The 25132-nt window shown below is 42.3% G+C and overlaps 1 protein-coding gene across 1 annotated transcript in view; it reads right to left on the bottom strand.

Moving 5' to 3' along the window:
- The window catches only part of ERO1A (endoplasmic reticulum oxidoreductase 1 alpha), a 48473-nt gene extending 30664 nt beyond the window's left edge, over positions 1 to 17809 (bottom strand). The window contains exons 1-4 of the mRNA XM_003792139.3: positions 17616 to 17809; positions 8973 to 9092; positions 7934 to 8017; positions 2518 to 2556 (exon numbers count right to left, since the gene is read on the bottom strand). Coding sequence (XP_003792187.1) covers positions 2518 to 2556; positions 7934 to 8017; positions 8973 to 9092; positions 17616 to 17729 — 357 coding nt within the window. The 5' untranslated portion in view covers positions 17730 to 17809. The remainder of the gene's footprint in view (positions 1 to 2517; positions 2557 to 7933; positions 8018 to 8972; positions 9093 to 17615) is intronic.
- Positions 17810 to 25132: the final 7323 nt, after the last annotated feature.

Below are 25132 nucleotides of genomic sequence, written 5' to 3'. Positions count from 1 at the left end.
AGCAAAGGAAATTTGACCAAATGGAAGAATCATGCTAATTCTAACCTCAATACTGTAGTAACTTTAAGGCTTGGGTGTAAAGTATGTTGGTGTCTATCGACAGTACAAATTCTTACAATTGACTTAACCATTTGCCATTTTAATAGTTTACATACTGAAAAGAAAACATCCTGTGGAGAAAAATGATTTCAGATTATGAACGCTTCAAATTAGCTATTTAAAATGGGGCCCTTTTCTAGACAAAGGAAATCAAGAATGAACATGATCCAAAGGAAGTCAGAATTGAACTTTCTGAGGTGAAGAGTGCACATTGTCTTAAGAGAGAGATACAGTATTTTAATCACATCTTTTCTCATTGCTTATTTCTTAGAATAATTTCTGGCTTAAAGCAAAATAATCAATGACTTTCTATTTCCTGCATTTTTCTGACATTATTTTTTGAAACAACTGATAATTAACAAGACATTCTGCATGTTTTAAACCTAGTTTTGTGAAGAATTGTCTTAACTATGTAGAATACCACCTACTGGATATGACAATTTTTATACTTAGTGAACACTGCCATTTTCTTATGGACAACTTGAGAAGAGTAATACTATGATTTATAGCAGGCGTCCTCAAACTACGGCCCATGGGCCACATCTGGCTCGCCAGGTGTTTTTGCCGCTGCTGCCAGTCCTGCTTAGCAGCTGACTTGTCCTGGGGCTGGCCCTCCAACGGTCTGAGGGGCAGTGAACTGGCCCCCTATTTAAAAAGTTTGAGGACCCCTGATTTATAGCTTTCAATAAAAATGCCAAACACTGTAGTACCTTGGAACCAGTACCTTGAAAGTAGGACTGTGTAATAGTTAAAACGTCTTAACACATACTTTTCTAATTATATAGACATCATTTTTGTTTTTTATTCCATTCTTTATTTTGATTTATATGGTAGGGTGTCCAGTACTTTTTGGTCAGACAGGTTCAAAGCAAAAACTAAAATTTCACAATGTTTTTTTTAAAAAACCTTAACAGCCCAAGGTATATTTTGTAACTATTAACGAAAGGCTTAAAATTTGGAAAACATTTTGTTGGCATAGTAGTAAGTGGGTGAAAAGGATAAATTATGTCAAAGTGAGAATGTTCTATAATTAGAAATAAAAAGCTAAAGTATGTTTCTGTCTGTTAAGTTGTATAACTGGACCTTTTCTCTACTAAACATGGCTTTTATAAATGCCTGGTCCAGTAATTGTATTCACTGACTCAGTATCTAATAGCTTATTAATGTCTTTTACAACTCTGATAATTTTCAATTATAAAAAATAACAGCTCTAATTTAAAAATGAAACTATATATTTAAATAAATTTGATACATTTTTGTAATGAAAAAAATTAAATTAAATAACATTCGAGCTTTCCTCATTTAATGTGTTCCATTTCCTCCCTAGTTTTTGTAGGAATAAGTGTCAAGGTCTTTGCTTATAAGCCTTGTTATAATAATTGCAATTTGCTAAACCTTTAGTAGAAAAATCAGTTGAATGTTGTAGCCGGCACTTGTAGGCCCAGCTACTTGGGAGGCTGAGGCAATGAATTTCATTCATTGCTACTGTTTTCTTTTTTTTTTTTTTTTTTTAAGAGACAGAGTCTCACTTTGTCGCCCTGGGTAGAGTGCTGTGGCGTCACAGCTCTCACAGCAACCTCCAACTCCTGGGCTTAGGCGATTCTCTTGCCTCAGCCTCCTGAGTAGCTGGGACTGTAGGCACCCGCTATCGTTTGTTGCAGTTTGGCCGGGGCCAGGTATGTACCCAACACCCTTGGTGTATAGGCCAGCACCCTACTCACTGGGCCACAGATGCCGTCCCCATTCATTGATACTTTGAATGATTTTCCAGTGATTTTGAACAAACTGCAATCAAAATTTAGAGGGCTCATTTATTAAAAACATGTTAACATCACTGAGAGACTCAGGTTGTTTTATACAATGGTTCCTCAAAGGTTCAAACATCTACAAAATCTGAGTGAAAACAAAGAAAATACTGTCCCAAACCATAACAAAGTAATTTTTTTTTTCTGGAAACAGAGTCTCACTCTGTTGCCCCAGGCTAGAGTACCCTGGCATCATCACAGCTCACAGGAACCTCAAACTCCTGAGCTCAAGTGATCTTCCTGTCTCAGCATCCCATGTAGCTGGGACTACAGGTGCCTGCTACAACATTCAGCTCATTTTTCTACTTTTAGCAGAGACAGGGTATCACTCTTGCTCAGGCTGGTCTCAAACTCCTAAGCTCAAGCAATGCACCTGCCTCAGCCTCCCAGAGTGCTAGGATTACAGGCCTGAGCCACTGCGCTTGCTCTCTTTTATTTTTGATACAATAATAAAAGATTATACAAAAAGAAATAAACAAAAGCACTAGAGCCATTGAGTATATACACTTCTCAAGGGTTTCAAAGGGAAGCAAAGAAATGGGTAGGGGGTGGCAGAAGAAATATGTTTCTTTTTTAGATTTTCATTAAGACACTGGACACTACACGCACATACCTTGTAGCTCGCAGATTTAATTCCATCAGGAACTTCATCCTGAAAAAGAAAAAAGGAATGTTTCCAGATGACATTCACTGTATTTTCTGAAAAAATATTTTAAATTTCTATGATGTATGAGAAAACTTCAGAAAACAAATTACTAAAGGTAGATTATTTTTAATAGACTAGCTAGGTAGTATTTATATGATTTCTTAAAAATAAAAAATCCAACAAATTATTCTATGAATTGGTGATCATATATTATAGGATCAAGATCTAAAAATAGTCACGTAGCCATTATTCATTCTCATGTTCAAACTGTCCCATATTTGACCACTAGATTATCCACTAAGTCTCACTTGATATTGACACCTGTGCCCTTTGGATATTGTTCCAGTTGGTACCATTTTTTGTTTTCTGTGATAGCAAGATGTTCCAGGTTCATCTTATTACTCTTTCTCCGCTCTCAGAATCAACCATATGTTAAGGAGCCCTAGTTCTTCTCAGAGGAAACTGGGCCTGGTTTTTAGTTGTGTTGGCCACTCAGTTCACTGCAGCACTATCTGCACGTCCTTGAAGGGATACCCTGAGTAGATAATCAATGACACCTCAGAACTCTGTCAATTGTAGGACACCATTCCAATGTCAGGTGTACTCCTGAAATAGATTACACCTGCCCACAGGGAAAGACCCACACAGATCACCACTTCATTGTAGACTCTCCTGGACTCTGAACAAGGTTAATGTATATTCTTTTTCTATGGCTAGACATTTACATGGTTTCTAATTTTTTCATCTAATAAAAAGTGCCAAAGATATAGATTAATTTCAGAAGAGGTGACATCTTTACAATATTCAGTACTGCTTTCCAGACTTCTTTGAACATTTGTCCAATTATTTCACTAAGTAAAATGAAGAACTGCTAGGTCAAAGTATATGCAGCTTTTAAAATTTTTTGATACATTTGCCACATTGATCTACAAAAAGAAAACCACCAAAGTGCAGTTCCTCATTCCCAGACTAATAATAATGGGTATTGTTATTCTTGTCACTCTGGCCAATTAATAATAGAGGTGAAAGAATGTTGTCTTGATTAATTATAAAGAGGATAAATGACTGGCCTTTCAGCTGACAGAGAGATTCCAGCCTTTCCAGGCAGACCATCTGCCTTATTCAAATAGTCTCTGAAATCAGGTGCAAACTAGAGACTTTTTTTTTAAGTGCCAAGTATGAAAAAGAGAACTTTAATCTTCACTATTTTTCTATCTTCTGCTGGGTCACACAGTATCACTTGAACAGAGTCTATAAATAAACTAAAAAGGGGAATCAGAGTGTTGACAAAAGGAAACTGGTCTTTGTTTCTTTTTCAGCCTCAAAAGGCACGAGCAGAACAGCAGCTGACTATCTGAAGTCTTTTCAGCCTCAAAAGGCACGAGCAGAACAGCAGCTGACCATCTGAAGTCCTGCGCCGCTGACCATCTGAAGTCCTGCGCGGCCCTGCCAACCCTGTACATGGACCGTTAACTTCAGATTACGAAGGAGCTGCTCACTCCCTGCCCTGGGTGTGACAATGGTCATGAAGTACAGTCCTTTCTTCTAGACGCAGGCTGTAGTCTGTGATAGTGACATGTCATGATAGCAGCAAGGCACAGTACAAAAGCCAGCTATGAAAGGTGATTATTTAGGGGGAAGCAAGGATTCCAAAGGACTTAAAGTGATCTTTAGTTAGTGTTTTTGTTTTTTGGGTTTTTTTTGAGACAAGAGGCTCATTCTGTTGTCCTTTTGTTGGATGTCACAGTTCACAGAAATCTCAAACTTTTGTGCTCAAGTGATTCTCTTCTCTCAGCCTCTCGAGTAGCTGGGACTACAGGCACCTGCCACAACACTTGGCTATATTTTAGGGACACTGTTGCTCAGGCTGGTCTTGAACTCCTGAGCTCAGACAATCCACACACCTCAACCTCCCAGAGAGCTAAGGTTACAGGCATGAGCCACCACGCCAGGCTCAACTGATCTTTAATCACTCTGGCACACCAAACTATTAGAGACTATGAGAACTGAGCCCAGGCTTGTCCTAAGAGGAATGTGACAGGGGTGCCCCTCACCGTCCCGGCCATGAGTTTCCCAGGGCAGCTCACACTGTGTGCACCTTCTGGGTTTCTCTAGTGCTGGGCTATCACAGGGGTGACAGGGACTGAAAGGGTCAGGTAGTTTCTCTCCCCTCCTAAACCATGAGCTCCTCTAGGACAGCTCTCATCCCATAAGCCCAGGTCCTGCCACATATGAAGCACTCAGAAAATATTCATAACTGAGCCAAATTACATACGATTGATAATGACTTAACTTCACCAGTCCCTTCTCTATCTCTACATCTTCCACTCTCCATAATTCTGGCCTCATCCTGGCTCTTCTCAGCTGAGCTAATATATACAGACTTCTAAACTAAGCACATTTTTAGGGGGATAAACATCTTCCAATAACTTTTTAAAGAAAAAGCCTTGGATGCCTTTAGCTCATTGGTTAGAGTACTGGCTCTGTGCACTAGGGGTGCCGGGTGGCCCAGGCTTGCTTTACCAAAAAAAAAAAAAAAAAAAGAGCATTGGCCATCCATTACTGCAGAAGCTGAAATAATGAGACTTTGTCTCAATTTCTCAGGAAAAACTGAATCACTGGGTCAATTTCACCTAATTTTTAGTATTCCTATGTATTCAAATAAAATTATAAATATATCTTTCAGCACTTCTTAAATGCCAAAATTGGTTGTTTTCTCTAGTATTCACCATAAAATGCATCTCATCCATCAGTCTGTCAACCTAGGAGTCAATAAACTCTTCTTTTATGCTAAGTATCTTTCAGGTTTTCTGTCCCCTCCAACCTTCTTTTTAAAGTGCCTCATCTAGTTTTATACCTTATTAATGATAATCAGAAATAACTGCTATTTCAAGATGAGGCTCAACTTCACAATAACTGTGAAACTATTCACATTTTTTCCGATTAATGTTAATAAAAAGCCCATTTAACGCACAAGTGCAATTAAATGCCTTTATTACATATCAACCATATTTTAGCGCTTTTACTAAGTCATATAAATAAGAGATATTGGTAAATTTATATTTTTCCAATTAATTTTTCCTATTACTAAATTATAAATGCAGAAACTTGTAAAACAAAATGGTTAAATTGCTGATATGACTTTAATGATGTGCTTATACTTTTATAACAGTAACAAGGTGTTTCATAAATTAATCCTTGAATTTTCCAAAAGCAGTGTCTATGAAGATTAATAGAACTAAAAATATACTTCTCATTCTCCTATGAAAATATTTCACATTTGCCATAATTCCACATGCTGGATAGATCTACGCAGCATATTCACACGTATAAAATGAACGGGTGAAAACTACAATACTACTTCACACCTATTATGATGGCTACCTTTAAAAACCAGAAAATAGGGCCAGCACAGTGGGTCACGCCTGTAATCCCAGCACTTAGGAGACTAAGGTGGGTGGACTGCCTGAGCTCATAGGTTGGAGACTGGCCTGAGCCAGAGTGAGATCTCATCTCTATTTTTTTTTGTTTGTTTGAGACAGAGTCTCAAGCTGCCGCTCTAGGTAGAGTGCTGTAATGTCATAGCTCACAGCAACCTCAAACTCTCGGGCTCAAGCAATCCTCTTGCGTCAGTTTTTCTATTTTTAGTAGAGATGCTGTCTCACTTTTTGCTCAGACTGGTCTCAAACCCATAAGCTCAAACTATCTACCTGCCTCGGCCTCCCAGAGTGCTAGGATTACAGGCATGAGCCACCATGCCCAGCCAAGAGACCACATCTCGAAAAAAAAATAGCCAGGCATTGTGTAGGCACCTACAGTCCCAGATACTTGAGCGGCTGAGGCAAGAGAATCACTTAAGCCCAAGAGTTGGAGGTATGAGGTATGAGTTATGAGCCACAGCACTCTACCAGGATGACAAAGTAAGACTGTGTCTCAAAATAAATAAAAACAGGAAATAACAGTATTATCAAGCATGTAGAGAGACTGGAACGCTTGTACACTCCTGGTAAGAATGTAAAATGATACAGCCACTGTGGGAGACAGCATAGCAGACCCTCAAAAAAATTTAAACATTGGATTATCTTCTCATCCAGCAAATCCACTTCTAGGTTATGTACCCAAAAGAAAAGATTCAAACAGATATAGCAGAACTTTCATAACTGACCACCTCCCTACGCTGAACACCTCCTTAAGTTGATCTCATTTTCATGGACCAGACATGCACCACACGTGAAGGACCCGTACAGCAGGCCAGGTTTTACAGTGACTAGCTCTGTGTACTGACCAGTGTGTCACCGTCCCTTGGGCAGTCAATTTACAGAGGTTCTAATGTGTCATATAATTCCTTACATGAGGAATTCTAGCTAAAATAGTCAAATTCATAGAGAAATAGAACAGAACGAGAGGGAGATGGGAAGGAACTGTACAGTTCAGCAGGCACAGTTTCAGTGCGGGAGGAAGGCAAGTTCAGAGATGGCCAGTGCTGACAGCTGCACTGGTTATCCAATGTGAATTGCTTAATGCCACTCAACTATACACTTAAAAAGGACTAAAATGGTAAAATGGCTAAAATTTTACCATTAATAAGGTAAAATAAAAATACATACTTCTAAAGGAAAAACATGGCTTCATTTGAAAGTATTAAGAAATCTCTTTTATGACAGAATACTTCAAATTTCAATACTCTGAGAATTCCTAAGCAAGACTGATTGTTTTACCTACTTCCAATCCTCACCACAGGAAATCCAAAGAAAAAATGTACCCAATAAGGTGAACAGATTGTGTTTATACCTTGATTAATATCTACGCTATATACATAACTTTGGTCAGGTAAGGTAAAAAAGAAAAAAAAAATTCAAGCCAAATTAATTTGTCTCATAAGTCAATGGATTACATGAACCACAGAATTTTAATTCTATTGGTATGAAGGGAGGAGAGGTTTTATATTTGATTTGCAAGTGTGGGTTTTCAATATGTAAAGAATGTCTATATTTAGCTGAACATGGTGGCTCATACCTGTAATCCCAGCACTCTGGGAGGCCAAGGCAGGTGGACTGCCTGAGCTCACGGGTTCAAGACCAGCCTGAGCAAGAGCAAGACCTCATCTCTAAAAAAAAATAGCCAGGCACTGTTGTGGCAGGTGTCTGTAGTCCCAGCTACTTGGGAGGCTAAGGCAAGAGGATCACTTGAGCCCAAGAATTTGAGGTTGCTGTGAGCCATGACGTCACAGTACTCTACCAAGGGCAACAAAGTAAGACTCTGTCTCAAAAAAAAAAAAAAAAAAAAAAAGAATGCTATATTTAAACTAAGGATTACAATATTATTTGGTTACACTGGTCCTCTTTTAAAAGCTGTAACAGATGAAAATATGTGTGGCTCTTACAGATTGACAAGGCCTGACAGCACAGTCCCTCCTTCCACACTGACTGATATCATTCCAGAAAGGGCACGGCCTCTTCAGGTTTACCTGTAAAGGTTATAAAAATAAGAATCCTGAGATTATAATGAACAAACATGAATCAAGGTGCTATAACCTAGCCATGTATTCTATTTTTTCTACTTACCTATTGTCAAGTTCCCATGATTATATAATGTAAGTGTGTAGCTAGTGCAAGCAGATTGGCAGACTTGGTTAGAAAGACAGAGACTGCTGCTCCACAGGCCTGAACAGACAGTGATTAGGAGCCACACGAGCTCCGATCGTCACTGCTCAAGGACACCCATTTTAAGCAAGAACGAGTTAACGGAGAACAGTCAGACAATTGTGAACTCAGACTATAACTAAATACTCCAATGATTAGGTTTTCCAAAGCCTTCCACTAGATACATCCAGATAAAGTAGCACAACTGACTTGTTATAATAATACGTGGGTCAGTATACATGTGGTGTCATGAAAGACTGTCATGGTCCACTGCTTCAGTTGACAGGGTCCTCTCTGATTCACCTGCGCAAGTCTCAGCTGCTCAGCTTATCAGTGCTGCTGGGAGGGCTTCACTTGTCTCCATCTGCAAGGATTTTATTCTTCTTGCTTTTTATGTATCCCAAAACTTTTGTAATAACCCATGGATAGGTCAGAATAAAGTCATGCTTTTCAAAAATATTTAAGTAATTGGAGTCACTCTAATATTTCAGAAAATTATGACCTTACAATTTTGATAACATGATGAGAGTTTCTGTTCTAATTTCAATTTAATCAAATAGTTTCTAACTCTGGAGTATGAAACTCATTTATGAAAATTAAGAGTATCAATGGGTGATTTCAGAACTACTTGGTTCACTCTTGTGAACTGAATTTGCTTAATAAGACCTATATTGATTTTAAATAAGAACCACAATTTTGAAATTTGGTAATTCTCAAGAAAATGTAATTGGCCATTTAAATGTTAAGTATTCTTATACAAAAAATTAAAATCAAAAATACCTTGTAATATCTAAAGTAGTCACTTTCAAGAAGTTTTTGCAGTCTTGGGAAAAGCCTGTAGTTATTAAATTTATCAATGGTTTCAACATCACAGGTACAATCGTCCAAGTAACCGCTAACCTGTTAAAAAAAAAAAAAGAAAGAACTATTAAATTAAAATGTCCTAGAGGAAACAAGGTTCTTTTCCTTCACCTAGCTTTTATGAAATAGCCCCTTACTCAACCAACCTTTATCCTCCCTCTCCCCAATAATCTCCTGAGATGAGGTATGATAATTTAATAATAGTGTTACTCTTACCTGTAAGAATTACCTGCATTTCTTTTTTTTTTTTTTTTTTTTGAGACAGAGCCTCAAGCTATCCCCCTGGGTAGAGTGCCATGGCATCACAGCTCACAGCAACCTCCACCTCCTGGGCTCAAGTGAGTCTCCTGCCTCTACCTCCCAAGTAGCTAGGACTACAGGTGCCCGCCACAGCGCCTGGCCATTTTTTGGTTGCAGCCATCATCGTTGTTTGGCGGGCCCGGGCTGGGGATTCGAACCCGCCACCTTAGGTGTATGTGGCTGGAGCCTTAGCCACTTGAGCCACAGGCGCCGAGCCAAGAATTACCTGCATTTCCATTACATTACCTAGAATAATGTGGCAGACACCTGTGTAGGATGTGCTGAGCTCATAACCTCTCTCACACACTCACACACAGAATTGGTTACTTGGCAGCCATTTATATTATACTCTGCCCCTACCCGGCCAAAGTTGACCCAACCAAGGTCCTGGTCTCCTCTCCAGGAATCTGGAATTGAGACTCAGAAGGAGAGGTACGTTTCCTTATGGGTAGGCCAGTAAACAAGAAAACTCAGACTATATTCCAACAAGTAAACTGAGGAGCACATTAGGCAGTTGTAGGAGAGAAGAAAGATTTTAAAAGATGCACAAAGACTGACTCAGCACCTGTAGCTCTGAGGCTAGGGCACCAGCCACATACACCAGGGCAGGCGGGTTTGAACCCAGCCTGGGCCTGCCAAACAATGATGACAATTACGACGACAACAACAACAACAACAAATGGCTGGGCATTGTGGCAGGTGCCTATAGTCCCAGCTACTTGGGAGGCTGAGGCAAGAGAATCACTTAAATCCAAGAGTTAGAGGTTGCTGTGAGTACTGAGGGCAATACAGTGAGACTCTATTTCAAAAAAAAAAGATACACAAAGAAGCAGAGATAGGGCAGGGGAGGGGAGGGGACAGCACACACACTCAGAATGTGCAGCAGAAGCACATGCCGCTTGTGTCCCCAGGGGTTTCCAGTTCCCGCCTCCCCCATCTTTCCTGAAGCCCAGTTCTGCTCCCTTTCTCAGCTTTCTGGAGACCCCATAATGGTCTTATAATTCAGTTATCTCTGTCTTTCCTTTATTTTAATTTCCCACAGGTTGTATAGATCAGAGATAAGCTTATGAATATATAAAGCTTATGAATGTATAAAAAGATATGATACTGAATTTATTTTTAAAACTCAATAATTCATAATCATCTAACAACCCTCGACTACTGGACCATATGAATTTCTCAGGTTTGGTATGGTGCTCAGAATTCCTTATCATTGGCAACACTGAAACAGCAAACTGATCACAAAGCCAATTCTGATCTTCAAATGCTTGAAAATAGTAATTATAGTTACTAAATCAAACAAATGCACATTGGGAAATCCCAATCAATAGTATCAGTTATGAAACTAAAATTCTTTACTTTTTCTTTTTTTTTTTTTTTGAGAGTTTGTTATCCAGACTTGAGAGCAATGACATGATCATAGCTCACAGCAACCTCAACTCCAGGGCTCAAGCCATCCTTCTGCCTCAGCCTCCTGAGTAGCTGAGACTACAGACGCCTGCCACATCACCCTGGTAATTTTTTGTTTCTGTTTTCCATAGCTATGTTGCTCAAGCTAGTCTTGAACTCCTGACTTCAAGCAATCCTTCTGCCTTGACCTCCCAAAATGCTAGGATTACATGCATGAGTCACTGTACCCAGCCAAAACTAAAATTCATAAATGTTCATTTGGATTAGGCAAGCACCTAATAGAATTAAATGTAGTTTTGAGTGACACATTAAAAAAAAAAAACTTATACATTAAAAAAAAATAACACAGCACAGCATGCTCCAGAAGAGTCCTTCATCATACCCTGAGCCCAGGAGTTTGAGGTTGCTGCAAGCTAAGATAACGCCATGGCACTCCAGCCTGGGCAACAGAGTGACACTGCCTCAAAAGTACATATATATACATAAATTCCTCTTACATATTTTGTATGAATGCCTCTTAAAAGTGCTCAAAGTATTGGCTCGGCACCTATAGCTCAGCAGTTAGGGCACCACCCACACTGGAGCTGGCGGGTTCAAACCCAGCCCAGGCCTGCCAAACAATAATGACAAGAACAACAACAACAAAAATAGCCCGGCATTGTGGCAGGTGCCTAGGCTGAGGCAAGAGAATCACTTACACCCAAGAGTTGAAGGCTGTTGCGAGCTATGACGCCACAGCACTCTGCCAAGGGTGGACATAGACTCTGTCTCCAAAAAAAAGTGTTCAAAGTGCCAATTAGGAAAGAGAAAGAAAGAAAAAGCATCCAAATCTAAAATAAAGTAATAAAGCTCTCTTTACAGATGACATGATCTATAGTACATAGAAAACCCTAAGGCAGGGCAGCACCTGTGGCTCTGTGAGTAGGGTGCCGGCCCCATATACCAAGGCTGGCAGGTTCAAATCCAGCCCCGGCCAAAGTGCAACAAAAAATAGCTGGGTGTTGGGGTGGGCACCTGTAGTCCCAGCTACTTGGGAGGCTGAGGCAAGAGAATCACCTAAGCCTAGGAGTTGAAGGTTGCTATGAGCTGTGATGCCACGGCACTCTACCAAGCGTGATAGAATGAGACTCTGTCTCTAAAAAAAAGAAAAAACTCTAAGGCAGTGGTTCTCAACCTTCCTAATGCTGTGAACCTTTAATACAGTCCAAAGGGGTCGCGACCCACAGGTTGAGAACCACTTCCCTAAGGAGTCCATCAGAAAAACTGTTAATGCTAATAAATTCATAAAGATACAGAATACAAAATATGTGAAAATCAATTCATTTCTGTACACTAACAATGAACCATCCAAAAAAGAAATTAACCATCCTGTTTACAACAGTACCAAAAAAGAATAAAATATTAGGAATAACATTAACCAATTACACTGAAAACCGTAAAACACTGATGAAAGAAACTGAGGACAACACAAATGGAAAGATATCCCCTGTTTATGGACTGGGAGAATTAACACTGTTAAAATGTCATTCTTCCCACAGCCATCTATTCTCACCACCCATATACACAAAAAAAGTACTGAGGTAAGGTCACGTATTGTGGTAGTCAGCTCCAGTATACACATACGGTACATCTTAAACATATGTAATATATTTAAACCTTACATATATGTAACATATTTAAATCTTCAATATAAGGCAACAAAGGTGAGGGGAGGTAAATACAACAAACAAAAATGTGCTTTACTTGGCAAAGAACCTTATGTATATTTAACTTTATTCTATTTTGTGACCATTTAAAAAAAAAAGAGTGAGAGAGACCATGAAAATTATTCATTCACTGACAGAAGTCCATGGGGACAACTCTGTCAGTGAAAGCAGGGAAATACCAAAGCTTCTACGCGAAGTAGGAGCACCATTCTGAGCACAGGGAACAGGAGAGCTACTTTTGCTCCTAAAACTTCACACTGCTGTCAAATGACTTGAAGGCGCAGCAACCATTGCAGAAACGTTTCTTTCACACACCTTATTCGTAAAGCCCGGGCTGTCGCAGGCACTCAGAGTCAGTGCACAGCTCTCCAGTATAACCGGTTTCAAAGATCCTCTGACTAAATTTTAATCCTGGGCTTATTTACACCCACCACTCAACATAGCATCAAGCGTCTCTCCCAAGGCCCAGCCACTCCGGCTAAAAATGAAAATCATTTTTTAAATGGATCAAACAAGATACCTGACAGGTTAAATCTGCTAAAATATGTTTGCAGAATACGTACAACACATTCGGAACTAAAATAATCGTTTGTCTGGAGCAGTCCCTTTGGGTTATATAAGCCACTCCCCTCTCCCTAGGCTGACAGACTGGCCACCATCAGACAAGTAGGTCTGAGTACCACCATCACCAGCCATGTTCAGACTGATGGAACCTGTAAGTCCACAGCAGCTTACAGACTTGTTTCTAGGGTGGCGCCTGTGGCTCAAAAGGGTAGGGCGCCAGCCCCATATACTGGAGGTGGTGGGTTCAAACCCAGCCCCAGCCAAACAAACAAACAAAAAAAAGACTTGTTTCTAACTAACTCAGAAGCAAAAGATGTCCATACTGCTTCCATGATTCTGCTTCAGTATTTCTTCTGAGGTTATTTCTTTAAAATGCATCCAGGTGAGTGGCGCCTATGGCTCAGTAAATTGGAGGCTGACCCCATATACCAAAGGGTGGGGGATTTGAACCCAGCCCTGGCCAAACTGCAATAACAACAACAACAAAAAGAGCTGGGCGTTGTAGCGGGCACCTGTAGTCCCAGGTACTTGGGAGGCTGAGACAAGGAAATGGCCTAAGCCCAAGAGCTGGAGGTTGCTGTGAGCTGTGATGCTACAGGACTCTACCGAGGGCAACAAAGTGAGACTATCTCTAAAAAAATAAAAAATAAAAATAAAAATAAAATGCATCCAGGGATTCCGTGAACTGGGGACTGAAGTTCTGTTTTGTTCATTTTCTAATGGTACATAATGGGGCAGTAACTGTCAACGAGGAATAAGAAACTGAAGTCTTCATTTACTTTAAGCCCATATTGTTTACAGCCAATACTAGGAAAATTATTTTGGTTTAAAGAAAGGGTAGGTCCCATTTGTAGAGCTGTTTATACAACCTATATATATGTATTAAACGTCATAGGCTTACATCCTCCCAGGGGGGAAACAACCCAATTTTCTGTGAAAATTTTAAAAAACAAAAATATTTTAAATAGAATAATTTTTTAATGGCCCAGCACAATGGCTCACATCTGTAATCCTAGCACTCCAGGAGGCCGAGATAGGAAAATCACTTAACTGAAGAGTTTCAGATCAGCCTGAGCAAAGTGAGACTCCGTCTCTACTAAGAAAACTAGCTGGGCGTTGTGGTGGGCAGTTATAGTCCCAGTTACTCAGGAGGCAAGAGGATCTCCTGAGCCCAAGAATTTGAGGTTGCTGTGAGGTATGATGCCATGGCACTCTACCAAAGGTGACAGAGTGAGACAAGAAAGGAAAAAAGAAGGAAGGGAAAGAGGAGGGAGGAGGGAGAGGAGAGAGGAGGAGAAGGATTTAAAAGCGGAGGTTGTATATGAGGTTGTATATAAGGATTGTCCATATAAAGATGTACAAGTCCCTCATAAAAAGATGTACAAGTCCCAGGCAATTAATCATAATTTCGAGCAATTAACATTAAAGCACTATTATCAAAGGAACTTGCAACATACAGTGAAATAGTTTTAGTAGGATCTGATGTTGTAATAACTAACAGGCATATGTAAAAACTGACCAAATTCAAAGACTCGTGCAGGCTGTGAACCTACCTGACAGATCTGTTCCAGGAAGCATGCAAGTGGCTTGCTAAGCAGAATAATTTTTAGAATATATCCCTGCTGGCATGGTGCCTACACTGTAATTTCCCTAACAATTACTGAGCACCAGTTATGTACCAGGCTCAATACTCAGTGGTGTCAGAGGACTTTTTAAGTCATTTTTTAACCTCTCAAAATTTGTTCAGACTAGGCCTCAACAAATGCACGTTGAATTTAATCTGTTTTACCTGTAGAGCTCTACACATTTTACTTTGGTGATTTTCTAAGGTCAAATAACAATATGCCCACTCTGGCTCAAATCTGAGCCAGGACTCTGGTCAGGGAACCCTGCAGCAAGCCAGGCAGCGGGCAGTGAGGGGCGGTGACGTGGGAGCCCAAGGCAGAAGTGGTAAGAGAGACAAGCAACAGGAAGGAAGAGAAGATAAAACTACTAAGAAAACAGTCAACAGGGCTTTGCAGCTCACTGTGTACTGTAAACAGAAACAGAGGTTTTAACTTATATTTCCTTCCCAACTTTAGATGAAATTTTAGTTTTTAATTTAGTTTCTAGCAATATTTATTAACTTTTGTAAGTGCTTAGGATGATAGTTATTTCTGTGTCCCAACCACCCAGATCAGTGTACACAGCAGTTACAAGTGTTTGTTGAATGATCTGCCCCATTCGCTTCCCCTTGTCTTTCCTACCTCACCCTATTTCTCTGCACATCTGTGTATACGCTTGTCTCGATTCTCCTCTGCATGTGTATACATCATTGTCACCTCGCCTTCCCCCCTCACCATTATCCCTTCTATTAGTGCCACAATAGCATATATTTGTTTCATTTATTGAATTGGAATTGATGTTCTCCATTTTTAAATATACTAAATTTAAGTAGACCATTTTAAATTTCTCTTATAGTTTTTTTTTAAACTATGTGACCCTCAATTTACTATTCTGTCTTTTTTTTTTGAGACACAGTCTCACTATGTCGCCCTCGGTGGTAGAGTGCCAAGGCATCACAGCTCACAGCAACCTCAAACTGTTGGGCTTAAGCGATTCTCTTGTCTCAGCCTCCCAAGTAGCTGGGACTACAGGCGCCTGCCACAACGCCCAGCTATTTTTGTTGTTGTTGTTGCAGCTGTCATTGTTGTTTAGCAGGCCTGGGCCAGGTTCAAACCTGCCAGCCCTGGTGTATGTGGCTGGCACCGTAACCAGTGAGCTATGGGCAACGAGCCTCAATTTACTATTCTTTAAAGATGACTTTGAGGTCCCGGCACAGTGGCTCACACCTGTAATCCTAGCACTCTGGGAGGCCAAGGCAGGTGGATTGCCTGACCTCACAAGTTAGAATCAGAGTTTGAGATAAGCCAAAGCAAGATGTCGTCTCTAAAAACAGCCGGGCATTGCGGCCAGAGCCTGGAGTCCCAGCTACTTGGGAGGCTGAGGCAAGAGGATCACTTGAACCCCGAAGTTTGAGGTTGCTATGAACTACAATGCCACAGCACTCCACCAAGGGTGACAATGTGAGACTCTGTCTCAAAAAATAAATAAATAAAATAAAGATGACTTTGAAAAAAAAAATCACTTGATCTAAAAGGAAAAGAAAGGAGTCTAACAGATTTTTGTGTTGGGAAAATATTTAAATTGGAGGATACTGGAAGAGAGGAAAAAATCCTAATCACTAATCAGGAAAAAAAAAAAGAAATGTAAAAAATTAAAAGTTTCCCAATTTTAAGCAGATCTCTAATGGGGCTATTGGGGGGAAATGAGACGTTTGCTAAGTTCAACGTGTACTTTTACTCATTATTCAGACCTCTAGAGTGTAGCTGAAAATGTTACACTTGGGTATCTTCCTTCAGTACTGAACACCTTAAATCACTTACTCCTACCTTACTTATTTTTAAATGTATAAACTTTGTGTTACATTTGTACTCAGGAGAAAAATGACCCTTGTTCCTTTTCAGTACTTGCATGAGGTTTGCAATCAATGAAGATAAAGAAGCATTCAGGCTCTCAGCTGTAAAGCAGCAATCCTCTTTCAACTTCCTTTACAGTTGCTGTTAATACCTCAATTCCGCAATCACTCAGCAGAGCAACAAAATGCAAGAATTTACAGCGGCAGAAGTAATATCATAATCATAATTCATAGTATTCAAGGTGCTTCCTCCCTCTATGAGATGGTGTTATGCTCCTACTCACATTATTTCTGATCACTAATTGAAAATCTACTCAAAAGAAATAACGTGGATGCCTACCTCTTAATTTTGTATAAAATGTAATTTTTATCAACAGAAGTCAACCAAAAGGTGGCTTTAACAAGAGTAATAACATTCAAATATCAGATGCTGAGGATACACGAAACCTGAAAGTTTCTGTGAATGCTCAAGGAACCCACATCTCTCACAGAAGAAAATGGTCCTAACAAGCTTTGTAACCAGTGCACGAAAGAGTGGGGGCATCCTCCCAATTCAGACCAGCTGAATTGGAGTCGCAATGCGAGATCTACTTACATCCAGGAGAAAGAAAGCACATCACAGGACGAGGAGTCACGGGGCATCTGCAGCCCCAGAGACACTTGGCAGGTGGGCTCAGGCACAGAAGAGCCACACGTTGTCATTCTCCCACCGGACAGAGAAATCTGAGTAGCAGCCCCTTACAAGAGCCTGTCTTAGAAAGGCTGGCGAAGGCAACCAGCACAGGCACGGGGTACAAAAGTTCCTGGTCGCTGGAAGTTGGCAAGACCCAGGTTCTGTGAAAATGGCACACGGAGCGTGCGTGGTGCCCTGCGCACACCCTACCCGGGCAGGGAAGACCCACAACGGTGCACAGACCCATACGGAGAACACAGTGCACCCCACCCCCGCCCCGGGGCGAGCGCCGCAGTCCGACTACTGGGGAGCCGGGTCTGCGCCAACCCGGAGGGCGGCAGCGGGCTCAGCCGCGGCCCCGTGCAGAACCTGAGGGGCCTCCTTCCGGGCGCGGAGGCCGAAACGCGCCCAGCCGCTCGCCCCCCGTGCCCTGCGGAGCGCACAGAGCTCACCTGGCAGAAGCAGCGCTGCGCCGCGGTCCCCGGAGCCTGCTGTCCGCCCTGGCCCGACGCGAGCAGCCACACCGCGCCCAGCAGGCCGCCCAGGAAGCCCCAACCGCGGCCCATAGCCGCCGGCCGCTAGTCGCCCCGCGCCCCGGCGCTCCCAGCTCCCGGCGCAGGCCGGTGCCCTCAGATGAAGCCCGCGCAGGGCGCCCCACCCCGGGGCCGCCCCCAGGCCCGCCCCCGGCCCCTCCGCCCCTCGCCGGCGCCTCCCCGGCGCAGCCTGCGGACGTGCTCCGCGCCTCGAGCCCGCTTCCTGCCCGGCGCGTGAGGCTGACGCACCTCCCGCTCGCTCGGCCCCGCCCACCCGCTCGGCCCCGCCGCCCGGCGCCCTCCGCCTCCCTTCGAGCGCCGCCTGGATGCGGCGCGGGCCCGGGTCCTTCCTCTCACGAAGTCGGGGACCCGAGCCCGAGGGGTCCGCGTTCCCTGCCCGGCCCGCTCACTCCCCGCTAGTCCTTCCGTGTCTCTGTGCGGGGAAACCCGACAGTAAGAATTCCGAGTCCACACTGTCCCCGACGGTGTTGAGCGGAAAGGGATACTGGAGACCTTCTAGACCGGGCTGCACGTGCCATTTACACACAGCCACATCAACAGAGCAAAAAGAAACAGGCAAAAGTTATTTAAAAAGGTATTTAACCCGGTATGTGCAAAATATAATCAATAGTAAATTAATTCATAAGCTATTTTACTCTTTTGATTTTGGAAATCCGGTGTGTGTATTATATGTACGAGGCATGTGTAGTCCTTGTGGTTGGCAAGTGCTCACTGTGTGGACCCGCGAGACCACCCTCTCCTTACATGGAGTGACCAGGCCCAGGGAGGTGAGATTTGGGATTGGAAATGGCAAAGATTGGAAGCTGGGGAGTGATAGACGCCCCAGGTCCTCTGATTCCCGGTCCTGACCGTGAGACTAGTCTATCAGGTTGGGTTGGGGGTTCTGGTTTTTAAAAAGACATTTTCAAGGTGAAACTGGAAGCTTTCCATCGTATTGCACATCGAAAGTTAAAATGTTTTAAATGATCTCTCTTGGCCGGGTACAGTGGCTCGTGCCTGTGTTCCTTGCACTCTGGAAGGCCTAGATGAGTGAATTGCCTCAGCTCTGGAGTTCCAGACTAGCCTAAACAAAAGCCAGAACCTGTCTCTAAAAAATATCCGGCGTCGTGGTGGCGCCTGTAGTCCCAGCTACCAGGGAGGCTAACGCAAGAGGATAACTGGAGCCCAGGAGTTTGAGGTTGCTGTGAACTGTGACACCATAGCACTCCACCGAGTGTGACAAGTGAGACTCTGTCTCCAAAAAAAACAGTATCATAAGGTGAGACTTAAACTCACTGCAAAGCCTATAGTTCTGTTCATCACTGCCAAATGGATTGACATGTAGTAAAAACTCAACAACCCATCGGAGATTCTGGTGGACCTGAGAAGTTCTGGTTCTAATGTCTCCGACATGGCCCATGTACGTATCAGTATGATATCCCTCCTTACCTGGAAAGGTCTTTTTCATACTTCCCAGAGCCAGACCCAGCTCATGTGCTCCGTCTGCTAAGTGGACTTCCTGGTTTCCTCTTCACCCAGTTCCAGTCCCTATCTGAATAGATTTACTCAATAAGTTTACTCTGTGCCAGCCTGGGCTTGACACTGGAGATGTCAAGACGTGTAAGGCCCAGTCCCTGCATATGGAGGGACACCTATGGAATTCTATGTAATTTTCAAAAAGATGTTGGACAAATTATACTCATGTGTGTATTAGGGTACAATGTAATATTTTGATCAATATATACATTGTAGAAAGATTAAATCAGGCTAATTAACATACCCATCACCTCACCAACTTCTTTTTATGGTGGCAGTTTAAAAATATTCTTTCCGCAGTTTTACAATTAGCAATATGTTGTTACTAACTACAGTCACTTCTTCCTCCTATTTAACTGAACTTTGTACCCTTTGACCAGCATCTCCCTCTTCCCCAGCCTCTGGTAACCACTTTTCCACTCAGTTTCTATGAGATCTACTCTTTTAGATTCTGAATGTAAATAAGATAATAGTGTTTGTCTCAGTGTGCCTGGCTTACTTCATAGCACAGTGTCCTCCAGGGCCATCCATTTGGTTGTGAATGACAAAATTTCCTTCTTTTTAAAAGGCCATTATATTGTATATGTATATCCTATTTTTTTTTTTTTTTGAGGCAGTGTCTTGCCATTACCCAGACTAGAGTGCTATGTGTCAGCCTAGCTCACAGCAACCTCCGATTCCTGGGTTCAAGTGATCCTCTGGCCTCAGCCTCCCCAGGAACTGGGACTACAGGTGCCCCACCACAATACCCTTCATCTGTTGATGGACATTTAGGTTGCTTCTATGTCTTGGCTATTGTGAGTAATGCTAAAATGAACATGGATTTATAAGGAGCTCAATAGCATGAAAACAAATAGCCTCATTTAAAAATGGGCAAAAGATCTAAACAGACATTTTTGAAAAGAAGACATACAAATGGCAAAGAGATGTATGAAAAAATGCTCAACATCTCTAATCATCAGGAAAATGCAAATTAAAACTACAATGAGCTATCATGTCACACCAGTTAGAATTACTATTATCAAAAAGATGAATGGCTCGGCGCCTGTGGCTCAAGTGGCTAAGGTGCCAGCCACATACACCTAAGGTGGCGGGTTCGAATCCCCAGCCTGGGCCCGCCAAACAACAATGATGGCTGCAACCAAAAAAATGGTCAGGCGTTGTGGCGGGCACCTGTAGTCCCAGCTACTTGGGAGGCTGAGGCAGGAGACTTGCTTGAGCCCAGGAGTTGGAGGTTGCTGTGAGCTGTGATGCCATGGCACTCTACCCAGGGGGATAGCTTGAGGCTCCGTCTCAAAAAAAAAAAAAAAAAAAAAGATGAATGATAAGTATTGGAAAGGATATAGAGAAATGGGAACCCTGGTACACTATTGGTGGAAATGTACATTAGCACAACCATTTTGGAAAATACTATGGAAGTTCCTGAAAAAACTAAAAATAAAATTACCACATAATCCAATAATCCTTCTTCTAGGTATGCAGTCCAGTGAACTGACTGACATTGGATGGTGGAGAGCTGCACTCATGTGTTCATTCCAGCATTAGAATGTCATCTTTCCAGACATGTTCTACTTCATGGATCTGTCACTGAATTATAAACTCTTTAAACTTCTTCCACAAGGTTTCAGACATCCCAGAGACTCCCAGGGATCATAACAAGGAACATGTTTACACATGTTTGTGGAATGAATGAAAATCTTTCATATGGTCACAGTACTAATAACTAAGGATTAGGCCATCAGAAATGAGAGCTAGAGTAAGAAAGGAGGAAACTAAATGAGTAAAGCCTAGGATTTCAGAAGAAAGCAAGCTGAACAGGAAGCAGCCTAGCAGTTCACTCGGAGGCCAGAGCCTGGAACCCGGGAGAACTCCCATGAGGGAAGTTCTTTTCTATAAAGCTTAAATTCTTGCCAGGAGAAAATTACTAGTAAACTTAGAAACAGCGAGAGTATCCGTATAAGTTTTTTTTTTTACCTTATTGTCTTGATAATGATAATTTTTCCTTTCAAATTCATAAGGAATTTTAGAATAAATACAGTTTTATATGTGTGGTGTGAATATCACTGCAGTTTCCTTGAGAATCCTTGAAGTCCATCCTCCACAGGAGTTTACATTTTAGAATATGCTTGCTCAGGCAATCATCTCACCTGTGTTCATACGCACGAAATTACTGATTAGTCATTCATTAACTATTTAAGGAGCACCCACAGGGTACTCTGTTCAACCTTTGGGTTTCTGAAAGCCTAGCCTCCCATCTATTACAGTTTTGCTAAACAACATTACATTTTTTAGAGATGAACAAAGTCATAACCATGTTATTCTAATACTGGTGATTGTAACAATAACATGACTTAGATTTAGTGTACACAGCATTTCTTGTTGGAATTCTGATTACTATGTAAATAATAGGTATCATTGTTTAATGACCAGACCAGGAAGTGCCTCGAGCCCAATTTCTCAAAATGGGACATGGGGAATTCTGTGGAATTGAATAGACTGGAAGGAATGAATTAAAAGGAAAAAAATGGCAAAAGAAGAAAGGCTTTACTTGTTACTGTTAGCAGGGAAGTTCCCCATCTTTGCTCACCTGAAATGAGTTTCCCCTCTTGAAATGTTCTCCTGGTCCCAACCTACTGCCCTCCTGTCCCCTGGCTAACTGCTTGGGTTCACCCCAGGCCCTGCTCCCTCCATGAGGGCTTCCTTAACCTTTCCGTATGGCTGGGTTTAGTTGCTCCTCTTTGGTTCCGCAAGGTATGGTGCTGATATTTGATTAGAATCGCTTATCTGATTACTGTTGACCATTCATCTAATTAATGTTGACAGCACATAGCTAGACCTTTCTCTCAAGGTGCTTAGAATCATCTGAAGTGGGAAGATACAGCACTGTCTTTGCCTTCTTCACCTCCAATTCCTAAAGGAGCAGGCTCTCTGTGGCCACTGGCTGTACTTCCTGTTCACTCTCTAACTGCCCAAGTCCACCTTCATGCACTGGACAGTCTGGTTTCTAGTTCCACCCTCCTGAAACTCCTCTTTGTGTCACCTTCTTAAAGCCAAATCCAAGTGACCACTTCTCATGAAATCTCAGCGGCATTTTGTAAACGCTGATTCCTTTCTTCTTCAATTTAATTCTCTGGGCACCCAAGACTCCAGATTCTCCCTACGTTTCTCTGATGGAATCCTGCTGCCTCCTCCAGGGGGTTTCCCTGGCCCACTTCCAGCAGGTGCGTGTGCCCAAGAAGCTATCCTTTGCGCAGTGTTTTTCTGTACTCTTCCCTGAAGAAATTCCTCCGGTTTTATGATCTATGCTATGTCTCCCAAATCTGTACATCCAGTTTATTTCTCTCTCTTGAGCTTCAAAACCCAGCTGTCTATTGGATCTATCCATCTGGTTTTCTTTGGAACGTTTGGTCCCGCCAGCCTCTGTGTCCAGACACCTCTCCGTGGCCAGAGGCCACCCCTCCATGGCAGACCTGCCAGGCTGTTCTCTCCTGTGTCTTCAATTTGCTCCCTTGCCGCCATCTTCATGGCCAAGGACTTAGTTCCTGCTCTCAGTATCTCCCCAGCTGTATCGCCCATTCCCTCAGCTGATTACTCACCTGTAGGCTTGTAGCCTTCAGAAAACATCCTCTGCACTGTCCCAATTCTCAAAATGTATTATCTGACTCAAGCTTCTCAGCACAACATTCAAGGTCCTCAGTGATCTGGCCCCATGTACTTCTCCAGCGTCAACTCAGACGCCTCTCTGCTTTGTACTCAGTGAACTGCTAACAGTTCCCAGGCTCTACCTCTTTGCTCACCTGAAATGAGCTGCCTCTCTTGAAATGTTTTCTCCTGGTCCCAACGTCTTCCCCTCCCATCCCCTGGCTAACTGCTTTTAGGTTCACTTCAGGCCCTGCTCCCTCCATGAGGTCTTCCTTAACCTGTCCTCTGTGGCTGGACTTAGTTACTCCCCTTTGGTTGCATAAGGTCACATAATTATGCTAACCATATGGAACCAAATACACCTGTTTACGCCACTGCCCAGATGGGTAGACAACTTGCCTTTATATTCTCAGGTTTCCCAGCACTCAGCACTGTGTATGAATTTCAGAAGATGACTTCTGAGTGAATTAATGAATACACAAATAAATTAACTAATTCAAAATATAATAACAGCCTGAGACATCACAGGGCAATGTGTGATTAAGATTAAATGATTATGAGCCTAAAGGGTAAGTGATCACTTTGGGCAGAAGGAATTTTGGATGGGGAAGAAGAAAGAATAGAATTGGAATTGACAAAAGATAATTCACAAGGCTCGGCGCCTGTGGCTCAAGCGGCTAAGGCGCCAGCCACATAGACCTAAGGTGGCGGGTTCGAATCCCCAGCCCGGGCCCGCCAAACAACAACAATGATGGCTGCAACCAAAAAATGGCCAGGCGTTGTGGCGGGCGCCTGTAGTCCCAGCTACTTGGGAGGCTAAAGGCAGGAGACTCGCTTGAGCCCAGGAGTTGGAGGTTGCTGTGAGCATGATGCCATGGCACTCTGCCCAGGGGGATAGCTTGAGGCTCCATCTCAAAAGAAAAAAAAAAAAGATAATTCACAAAAAGTATGGTTGTGGGGAAACTGATGACAAAGCAGGGGTTCAGCCACCAATTGAATTACTAGAAAAAACCAGGGCATCTAAAATTCATTTAGAAAACATTTCCAGTTAAGAGTATCTACTAACTCAAGGATTCTAGAGTCTACATAATTCCCGTGAGAGGGGAGAAAGAGTTCTAAACTGAAAAAAAGTAGAATATATAAAGTCCTCCAGTACAGAATGTTAAAACTTCTCCCAGAACTTCAGACCACCTGTATTGCTCAGCTCCAAAACTGCAGCCCATATACACTCCTGTTTCCAGTCACCCATCCCACCCAATACCCTCATCTCCTATTGTAAAAGGGATTAGAAAATTCTTCCTGGAATAAACAATGGCATCAAAAACAGCTGGGCCCTCCCACACATACACTCAGAATTCCACTCACACACTTTTTACTGCCTCACTCTGTGCTCAGAAAACCAAGGTTCATCAGACTGTTGAGGAAAGCCTTCAATGTGAAATGGGCCAAAGCAAATAGTAAAAGAGAAACTTGGGGGAACCCCGAAGGAAGAAAGGAAACACAACAAATGAAAAGCTATAATCAATATCCTCAAAGACATTAAGAACGGGATTCTATTAAAAGAAACAAGAAGAATACTTGGGAGAGCTCTTGGAAACTATAATCAAAATATAGTTTCAAGAGAATTTCAAAAGAAACACCAGAAGAAACATTCAGACATCTCCTAATGGGATAAAAAGACCAAGGTGTAGAAACAGATGAGATGAGATAGAAGACTAAGAAGAATAGAGTTTGACTAATTGAAGTCCTACTAAGAGAAATCATGAAAACAAGAGAGAAAGTACTCTTTTTTTTGAGACAGTTTTACTTTGTACTCCTGGGTAGAGTGATGTGGCATCATAGCTCACAGCAACCTCAAACTCTTGGGCTTAGGCGATCCTCTTGCCTCAGCTTCCTGAATAGCTGGGAATACTATTCCAGCTGGGTTTTCTATTCTTTATAGAGACGAGGTCTCGGTCTTGCTCAGGCTGGTCTTGAACTCCTGAGCTCAGACAGTCCTCCTGCTTTGGCCTCCCAGAGTGCCAGGTTTACAAATTTGAGCCACCTTGCCCAGCCTCAAAAATAATCTTATAAGTAATTTAAGAAAATCGTCAAAATGGAAGGATGAGGCTGGGCGGCCATAGCACAGTGGTCACAGCGCAGGCCACATAACAGCAAGGTTGGGGCAGTTCAAGTTCAGCCTGGACCAGCTTAACAACAATGACAACTGCAACCAAAAAATAGCCAGTGCTGTGGTGGGCACCTGTAGTCCCAGCTAC

The sequence above is a fragment of the Otolemur garnettii genome, unplaced genomic scaffold (genome assembly GCF_000181295.1).
Source record: "Otolemur garnettii isolate 467f Iridium unplaced genomic scaffold, OtoGar3 scaffold00054, whole genome shotgun sequence".
NCBI classification, from domain to species: Eukaryota; Metazoa; Chordata; class Mammalia; order Primates; family Galagidae; genus Otolemur; species Otolemur garnettii.
Note: the sequence above shows the minus strand (reverse complement) of the source record. Positions and strands in the feature narration are given on the sequence as shown.